The sequence below is a fragment of the Triticum dicoccoides genome, chromosome 3A (assembly GCF_002162155.2).
Source record: "Triticum dicoccoides isolate Atlit2015 ecotype Zavitan chromosome 3A, WEW_v2.0, whole genome shotgun sequence".
NCBI lineage: Eukaryota > Viridiplantae > Streptophyta > Magnoliopsida > Poales > Poaceae > Triticum > Triticum dicoccoides.
The window spans coordinates 559,480,700-559,490,020 of NC_041384.1; the positions used below are offsets into that span (position 1 = coordinate 559,480,700).

Genomic DNA, 9,321 nt, shown 5'->3' on the forward strand with positions numbered 1-9,321 from the left:
CAGGCCCGGCGGATCTGGCCCGCGCCTGACCACCCGCGCGAGGGGACGAAGGAGGCCCCGTCGCCGCCTGCGCAGACCGGGCTTCGCCCGGCCACGCCCTCCAGCGGCGGCGAGGGGGAGTAGGGAGGGAGAGGGGGCCGAGCGGAGGAGATCGGGGCGCGCTCCCCGGCCGCCTCGCGGGTGGCGGCGCGGGAGGGACGGGTGGGAACAAAGCCGAACTTGAAGGCCGTTGTTTAGGTTAGAGTCGGCTCTATCATAATTTCCCAGAAGCTAGATGCATAAAACGATGCTTGACCAACTGGATACTCCCTCCGTCCTTTAAAGAGTGTACTTCCAACTTTGTTGGAGGGTCAAACTATCTCAAAGTTTGACTGAGTCTGGAGAAAAATATATCAATGTTTATGAAATCAAATAGGTATATGATGAAAATATATTTTATCATGAATTTAGTGATAATAATTTGATGGCGTAAATATTGGTGTATTATTATATAAATATGGTCAAACATAAAAAAGTTTGACTTGCCAACAAAGTTGGAAGTACACTCTTTAAAAGATGGAGGGAGTAAATCTTAAGCCGACAAATGAGCAGCCCGCGACCCGGAGTTCGATAGGATCCATATGTTAAAAAAAGCAAAACACAGTAAACAGTTTCACATCCTTGCTACATGAAGTCACATTTCAGTTCAGTTAAGACCTAGGTGGCAGAACGATCTGCTTTTTTTCCGGGGAAACCATGTGCTTACTGCTTTGACTTTAACATGCTCTTTTGCAGGATATCTTTTTTATGTTTCAACTTTCAAGCACTGGAGAAGCATATGGGCTTTGGTGATCTGGCTTCAAGGCACTAATGCACAATGGATTTTTAGGCTCACTCAGCCTGTCAGCATGGGCTGAAACTGGAGCCCGTCTTTGGAGCTTTCAGTGTGTCTACATTGAGCCTTGAGTTGTGCATTGTGATCTTCTTCCGGGCCTCAAAAGTTGCTAATGGACGGAAGAAAACTCACACACTACACTCTAAATTTCTAAGTAACTCCCTTAGTCCATACAGAGTAGCTCTCTGTTCTTGCATACTTCCAGGGATTTGTTCTACATGCTGCAAACTGTTATTGAGCTGAATGAATTTGGTGCCTCTGCCGCTTTTCATCACTGTTAAGAAAAGTCCTGACGTACTTCTCATCTCTGTAATTTTTGTGTGTAGGTGTATCATGTCCGAGGTTGCGTCAGGTTCAAACACTGAGGACTCTGAGACTCTCAGTCAGTGCCGAGTTAAGATCTGAGACTCTCAGTCATCAATCACAGCAACCAACCATCCTAGTGCAGCATCGAACATCTAGCATAACAACGCCATTACGTACGTACATAGTGGGGATCACACTAGGAGGGGGAGCGGCATGAGCAGCTGAGCACCCCCTTTGGCCGATTTTCTGTCCGCTTCGCTTACGACGGAATCGCATTACGTCTGGGTGCATTGCAAGATTGTACTATGAGTTAACGTTTTGTTCTTGGCTCATCAGATTTGGAAGGCCCCCGTCGATCTCATCCGTGCTCCTCCTGTGGCTCCTGGAGAAACCAAACAGCCAACCGTGGAAGTGGGATGCGCGGCTGCCGGCAAGCATGCAATGCAACGCACGTAGCGTACGTGCGTCAAAGACTGGTGAAAAGATGAGACCCGCCGCAGTCCGCAGGGTCCGATTATGTTCTTCTGAATGATATACATCGGCGGCCGGAGGACCACCGGCGCGCCGAGGTGGAGGAGGATGAACCTGGCCGCGTTCGTGCGTGTGCTGAGCAACAGCTGCTGGCTACCATGTCAAAGTCGTCCTTGTCCGGCACCACATTGCGTGGCTTTTGACATTTATGTGTCACCTTCCCATTATTCCCCTCCAATGGTGAGCGCGCAGCAAAGGCTCGGGAGCGGGCCATGCCATGTTTCCCTTGGAGCCGAGCGTGCTGCCTCCGTGTGCCACTTGCGGCAGTAGCTTGGCGAACATCTGTCCCTGCGGCCCACGGATTTTGTAACGTCACTGGCTGATTGATTGACCAAGTGATACGATTGCAGCAACACGTCGGCCGGTGAGCTTCGAAATGCTGTACACAAAAGGAAGGACCATTATCTCGCAGAGTTCTGTACTTCTCTACTTCTGCAAGAGTTGTGTAGTACAGCTTTGCTTAATTCCTAAGACATGCAGTACAGATTAGTCTGGTGCATGCACAATATGCAGGCATTACATCGTCGTGTTAATTGCGTCATCTGTATATATAAAAGCAAACCAATATATAAAGCATTACGCCATATGCATTCTACCACTTGTTCGCTTATTCCCATTTTCCAGCTTGTGGCTGCATGGTAGCTTTTTTTTATATAGCTCTGCTTGTTGGAGTATACAGAGAATATATCTATCCCACGTCATGCTCATCACCAACAGTGATGCCCTGTTTCGTTTTTTTTTCTTTTTTTTTGCCTTGTTTATGTTTGAAACATATACTGGTTGCCAGAAAAACGGAGGTGGAAAACTGTTCCTTTTTTACCAGCACAGCGAGCACAGAGATGTGGCAACACAGTTGCATCGACGCGACGCGTTCCTCTGTACATAACCAAGCAATTGGGGGTTAAGTTGATAATGCGCGCCACATACATGACACCAACGTACATCTTCTATACATCTCCACACTACCTAATCCTGCTCTTTGACGGCAAATTACATACGTACATACACCTAGCTAGCTACACAGCTCTTTCTAGTACATGTCAATCAGTCTTCTCAAAAATCGGACAAGAGCGCCGGCGGCGGGAAGAAGATGCCCTGCCCGGTGGCCAGCATGGCCCTCGGGTCGAACTGGGCCTTGAGGCCCGCGAAGCGCGCCCACCTCTTCTCCCCGAAATGGGCCTCCCACTCGGGCTGCGACTTGTGGTTGGGCAGGTACTGCCTGGCCCCGATCCCGGCCTCGGCGCAGAAGTCGAGGATCTGCCGGTTCTGCCGCGCCAGCGCCTCCAGGCTCTGCGGCCCGCCCGGCAGCGCCGACCGCAGGAACGCCACCAGGTAGAACACCTCCTCGTCCGGCGTCACCACCGAGCTCCTCGGGTCCCACCTGCACCACCAATACAAAGATCAGAATTTTTTTACACGCAGTTATCAGATCATCAAATCGGCTCGATACAAAAGTTGGAGCAGACTAGGAAAAGCAACAGTTTTTTTCAGTTAAAGAGCTGCGGCTGATTCCGGTGCGTCCGTCCTTTTGTGTTAAGCATAGGAAAGCGACAACGCATCCGGCCACTAGCCACAAAGGCGGCAGAGGAAACCAAATTCTGACGGTGCCGTTCCCGTCGTGCCGCGGAAAGCCGCGGCGACGCCGGCATAAAATAACCGGTCGGCGCGGGCCGGGAGCCTGTCACCCCAGTGCGCGATATGTCCGCGGCCATTCACCGGTCACCGGATCCCGGGCGAGGGTGACGGCAATCCGGGAAACTAATCAGGCGGCAGCGACATGCCAATATACTACTGGCGCTGCGTGCGTGGCGCCAATCATGGTGGCGCTCAATGAGTGGCCACCACCTGCGCAGTCTTGTGTCGCATCGCATGTGAGGCCGATGATCGGTCGGCTTCCAAGGGCGGCGCCCGCCCGCCCGCCCGCCCCTGAGACGGGGTCGTGCGCGTGCGCGCGTCTCTGGCTGGCATGTGATGTGCGGTTTGGCGGGCGGATCATGCGAGCGTGGGCGGTGATGAGCCAGCCGCCCTGCATCTGCCGGGCCGGTGATGGGCGCCGGTCGTGCGCCCGACTGGTCAACTGGAGCGCCCAGAAACAGCTAGACAGCTATTACTAGGTAGGTTGACTTGGGCAGCAAAGTGGAGGGTGGGTTGACTTGGCTAGTGGCTTACTTGTGCTTGTTCATGGGGTAGATGAGGATGGGCCCGCCGGAGGTGCGGCTGCCGAGGATGCCGCGGAAGACGCCGCGGTCGAAGTCGGCGATGCGCGACGCCGGCACGAACAGGTTCAGCCACGGATGCGGCACCTCCCACATGCCCTTGCCGCGCAGCTTCAGCTCCGCCGTGTGCACCCGGTCTAGGAAGTCCACGTACGGCAGGTCCGTCGTGAACACCGTGCCTGGGAGGAAGCTCAGGTCGCCCAGCAGCGCGTCAACCTCCTGCAAAACATAATTACCAGCACGATTTAGACTTGGACGATTTTCTCTCTTCCTTTTTACTCCTTTTTTTAAGCAAAGACTTGGCAATTCAATTCATGCACTACATATATACATACATATAATTAAACAAAGCAAAGTAGTAGTCGATAAAATTAGTTCATGCTCGATCGCTAACAGAATTGAGATCTAGTGGTACGTATGGGAAGATCTACAGACCCAGTGTGCTCTGCATGTGGGTGCCATCATATACTAATCAACATGTTTATACTAGTAGTGCTACCTACTCCAAATGCGAATTAACATATCCCAATGATTGGCTAGCCAGGCCCCCGATCAGCAGCAGTACATAAGGCTAGTCATAGTGAGAGTAACTTAGCTAGTAACATAGCGCACTCCAAAAAATTATTGCTTATGTAGCAAGTAATTAATAAGAGGTGGTAACATAATATGTTACTGTAACATAGCGCTTTCCAAAACAAGATGAGTTTACAAGCTAATAAATGAAGTCATTTAAAATATTACTATTCTGTTACTTTGCATTATGAAGGTAGTAACTTAGGCTAGTGTCATATACATGACACTAGTCTAAGTTACTCCCCACTATAACCAGCCTAACTAAACCAGAAATTAATAATTAAGAAATACCGTCATAAACAAATGGGACGGCCAGGAGAGAATGCGGTACTAGTAATCGGGATCGAGAGAGGCGGCGCCGACGGACAGACAGACGGACCTGATCAACGGTGGCGGCGGTTGAGTCGTCGTAGTTCTTGGTGACCTCGAGGCAGTAGAGCACGCCGGTGTGGTGCTTGAGCGAGCTGAGCTTCACCGGGTTCTGCGGCGAGAAGAAGGAGGACCTCCAGTTGTTGATGAGGCCCTCGGCGGCGACCACGAAACCCTCCACGTAGTCGAACCGGCGGCCGCCGCCGTGCTGGGAGATGAGCCGCTCCTGGTCCGCCGTGAACTCGGTGAAGTTGGAGTAGAGCGCCCGGATCCAGCGAACCTGCACGTACGTACGACCGTGCACATGATTAGACAACGAATTACTAACCCGGTTGATGAGGCTGCTTAATCAGCTTAGATCACCCACTGCTCCGTTTATTATCGTGGAAATAGTCAGCTAATTAAGCTGCCGGGAAAGAATAGAATCTTGCGGAAGATCGCGTGAGCTAAACAAAAGACGTAAGAAGACCCACCAAATTGGTCAGCAAGGCAAGTTGGTCGATTGATCGACCGATGGATGCCAACCAACCTGGGCGGCTGGACCACCTGACCTGAGTGATCGACCAGACGCACAAGCTAATATTTTAATTTTTAATTTGGACGAAGACTTTTCACGGGGTGGACTTTTTCAAAACGCTACTAATAACGAGCGAAAAGACTGCTGCCAGTGCAAAAAACTGCTTGTTGACGCGGACGGCAATCAGCATACGTGTCATGAGCCCAAAGCAGTCGGCATACGTGTCGCACGGACTGTGCTCGAGCCCCGTGAAACGGATCGGCCGGCTATAATTAGAAACACGTTCGGTTGGGCCTATCCTTATCGGTATCTTTATCGGTTTTGTTAACGTACGTGCGGTAATTCCGTCTCCACCTAACAATGGAAACGGATGTCGCCGAGAGCGGCGCGCCCGCCACTTGCACGGCTGGCGTCGAGCTCCGCTCCCCCGCCGGGCGGCAACATATCGCCCCGTCACGCGGGGGCGAGCGAGGTCGAAATGGAGGCAGATAAGGCGCACGAGATATTCCCTCGCCTTCGTCTTGCAGACCAGGTGGTTAACGAACGAACGGATTATTAAACAAAGAATGGCGAGGAGGAGAGTGACAGGCATAAAGAAAGAAAGAGAGAAAGGATTGATGCGTGCGTATGGGGAGGTGAGGACGGCGCCGGCATGGGTGGTGGTGCTACCTTGCGGGGAGCAGGCTCGAGGGCGATGCGAGCGCGCGTGATGATCCCGAGCTGCCCCAGCCCGCCCAGCGCGCCGAAGAAGAGCTCCGGGTTCTTCGCCTCCGAGCAGGTCACCGCCTCGCCCTTCCCTGCCAAGCAGATCAGTGTGAGAAGAGAACGCCGGCGAGGTTGGAACCGGTGGCTGATGGATGGGCTCGTGCATGTATGTGTGTACTACGTACCGGTTACGACGTCGAGCTCGTAGACATTGCTGATCTGGGGCCCGTGGTGGAAGGCCTGGCCGCTGATGCCGGCGTTGGAGAGGGTGCCGCCCACGGACAGGTAGAGGTAGTCCGTCCACGACCGCGGCGCGAGGCCGCCGTGCGAGAGCGTCCAGTTGAGCACGTCGATCCACAGCTCGCCGCCCCACACGTCCACGTAGTGCCCGCCCAGCTCCGGCGAGTACACCGGCAATGCGCGCGACGGCGCCTTGCCCCCGAGGCTCATGTCCACCACCACCCCGCCGGGTACCTGCGCCTGCCCGCTGATGGAATGCCCGTGGCCGCGCGCCGACACGCGGATGTCGCGGGCAGACCCGTACGCCGCCCGGACCAGCGCGGCGACGTCGTCCGCCCCGCTCGGATGGTACACGGCCAAGGGCTCGCCCCGGGTGAACCCGCCGAAGTCGCGGGACGCCTCCAGGACGTCGGCCGGGTCGGTGCTGAGGCGGCCGCCGCCCACGTCGCCGCCCAGCTGCAGCAGCTCCGCGGGCTCCAGCGGCAGGCCCACGGTCGAGATGAGGCAGTATATCTGGAACACCATGAAGACCAAGCACCGCGCCATTGCCACTCTCTGTCCTCTGTCTACCTCTCTATCGATTCTTTGGTCTCCTTACGATCGAGGATCGAGTAGCTGATATGTACTCGCAGGGGAGGATGAAGGAGGAGGAGGAACGAGAGAGAGGAGGTGTGAGGCGTTGTGGTGTGAGCAGGCGGTATTTATAGTGGGAGCCCGAGGGGAGGGAGAGGTGGTGGTGGAATTTGGGCGGGACAAAAGTGAGAAACGGAGGAGACCGAGGAGGATAGGAGAGAGAGAGAGAGACTCCAACATGCCCGCCCGCCGCGGGAACAGAGCACGACCGCTGGGGCCGCCCAGGAATAAACAAGTCCGGAGGCGCGTCACGACTCCTGCACTCGCGGTCGCGGGCCGGCGGCCTCTTAATTCCCCTGTCAGAATTAGTGGATCGCGCGGCCGCCCAAAGATCGCCCCGATTTCACTTCAGCCAGTGGTACTGCGCAGACTCAACTCTTGTACTGCTACCCTGCTAAATAAATGAACGTGGAGATCGAGCAGAACAGAGCCCCCCCCCCCCCTCTCTGCTCCTCGCCCGCTTTGTCGATCCAAATTCTACTACTACTACGTGGAAAAGTGACCCGGATTTCATCCTGCGTGCCATGTGCGGCGAGCTTTGGAGCGGAATTCTTAAAGCTACTAGCAGCGCATAGCTGGAAGAAGAAGCGCCAATCTGTGGAAGCTTTGAGGGGGAGATGGAGGATCAACACCGAGCCAAAAGAAAGACGATCGCCTCCCCGTATCTTGACCGGCTTTTGAGGGTGCGCCCCTCAATCTCATCGCCGCTCCACGCATATGCATATGCATGCAGATGGTGAGGAACCACACCACAGCAGCACCGTTCCAAATTTCCAATCAAACACTGCTCCTAGAGTACAGCCCGCCTAAAGTGCACCACATAATTAAAAACCGCACCAGCTTTCTGATCCGGCATGCATTTACCAAAGTACGTGCTGCCCAGATCTTCAGATATTAAAATGCGTATGAAAAGCGCGCCGCTGGTACTGTAGCCAACAGATGTCCTCGAGATACCGGTGCCAGTGTTGCTGGCTGCAGTAAAATCAAAGGCGTGTATGCTCGCCACGGGTACGGTGTAGTACTGTTCTTCCACGCTGGTTCTGCCTTTGGCTCGGCCGCGTAGGCTGTGCCTAGCCAGCCAGCTAGGCAAGTGCCCTACGGCGAAATAGAAATGAGAATGGGTAAAGCGTCGACGCGCGCTCCCACGTGACTGATTGCGCAGGATCGCACGAAGATACGCTGATTTCCTTTTGCTTTCTGCTCGCAATCGTATCGGCCGCGAAATTCAGCAGCCATGGGTTTCAGTGAGAGGAGAGCGAGGACGTGGTTTTGGTTGCTTTGGGACGATGCGCATGTGAGGGAGCAAAACGGCGTGGCGGTCTAGCCCCTACCTCCTATTCCTACTGGCTCGTGCAATGTCGACGATCCACGACAACGGTGGTAAAGCGATGGAGGAGGCGAGGACTCTTTGTTAGAAGATAGAAATATTCTTGGAATAGAAAACTTATATAAAGTGAAATGACATGTATCTTAATTTCTATAGAAAAAGAGTGTCATTTGATTTGTAGGATGAGATGGGTTTTTTTTTTCGTTAGGCCTGAACTATTTTTTTTCTTCAAAATGTGAAGGCAGGAATCAATCCTACATAGAAATAGAAATTCAATCTTGCAAACCAAATGGCTCAAAAGTGTCAAAAATGGCTTAAGAGAAAAATATCCCATAGGATAATATCTTGTAGATTCCTACAAAATACGTGTAAACCAAATGAGGCCTGAACGCATGGGCGGTCATTGTTGGTAAAGGCCTCTTTGTTTAGCTAGTATTGATTGCAATGCCATGCTCACTTGGATCCTACATTATTTTCATATTTTTGTTTTGTTTTGTTGCATCACTAGAAAAAACAAAGAATTCCCAAAAGGTTTGAGTGGATGGTAAAAAATCCTTATGAAATGTACTGCAAAAGAATTCTTAGGAAAAGGTTTTAGAGGAATCAAACAATCAACATATGAAAAATCCCTAAAGAATCAAATAGTCTAAAATTCCTATAAAAGTTCTTTGAATCAGAGGAGCCCTAAGTAGCACTAAGGATGAAGAGGAAGGGTTTGTGGCAAATAACACAATACGAGCTTAAGGCTTCTTTGGATTGCAAGAATATGAAAAATATAGGAATAAGAAAAATGTAAGATTGAGATGTCACATACTGTAGAATCCTACATGATTATAGAACACATGAATCATACACTGAGTGCCTTTGGATGATGCAAGAATGAAACATAGGAATTCTAGAGGATCTAGGAGAGAGAGAGAGAGAGGGAGGGAGAGAGAGAGAGAGTGAGTGAGTGAAGGTGCATTGGACTTCACAAAGAAAATAAAAATAAAAGGAGATTTAAGTTCAAGTTGGAACTCCTACGAAATGG

At 52.2% G+C, this 9,321-nt stretch overlaps 1 protein-coding gene across 1 annotated transcript; it reads right to left on the reverse strand.

Annotated features, from left to right (window-relative positions):
* Nucleotides 1-2,505: 2,505 nt before the first annotated feature.
* LOC119269181 (cytokinin dehydrogenase 5-like) lies at nucleotides 2,506-7,005 on the reverse strand. The gene is made up of 5 exons (XM_037550962.1): nucleotides 6,277-7,005; nucleotides 6,056-6,183; nucleotides 4,880-5,149; nucleotides 3,881-4,146; nucleotides 2,506-3,092 (listed from the first exon to the last, which is right to left on the reverse strand). Exons 1-5 carry the CDS (start codon nucleotides 6,875-6,877, stop codon nucleotides 2,765-2,767), a joined length of 1,593 nt encoding a protein of 530 aa, XP_037406859.1. The 5' UTR covers nucleotides 6,878-7,005; the 3' UTR covers nucleotides 2,506-2,764.
* Nucleotides 7,006-9,321: the final 2,316 nt, after the last annotated feature.

What these genes read in the sequence shown, in the direction of transcription:
- LOC119269181 (XM_037550962.1), bottom strand. Translation starts at nt 6,877, where the DNA reads ATGGCGCGGTGCTTGGTCTTCATGGTGTTCCAGATATACTGCCTCATC. An exon ending in TCGAGCCTGCTCCCCGCAAG is followed by an intron (nt 5,150 to 6,055) that starts GTAGCACCACCA and finishes ACGTACGTGCAG; the next exon opens with GTTCGCTGGATCCGGGCGCT. An exon ending in TACCCCATGAACAAGCACAA is followed by an intron (nt 3,093 to 3,880) that starts GTAAGCCACTAG and finishes TTGGTGGTGCAG; the next exon opens with GTGGGACCCGAGGAGCTCGG.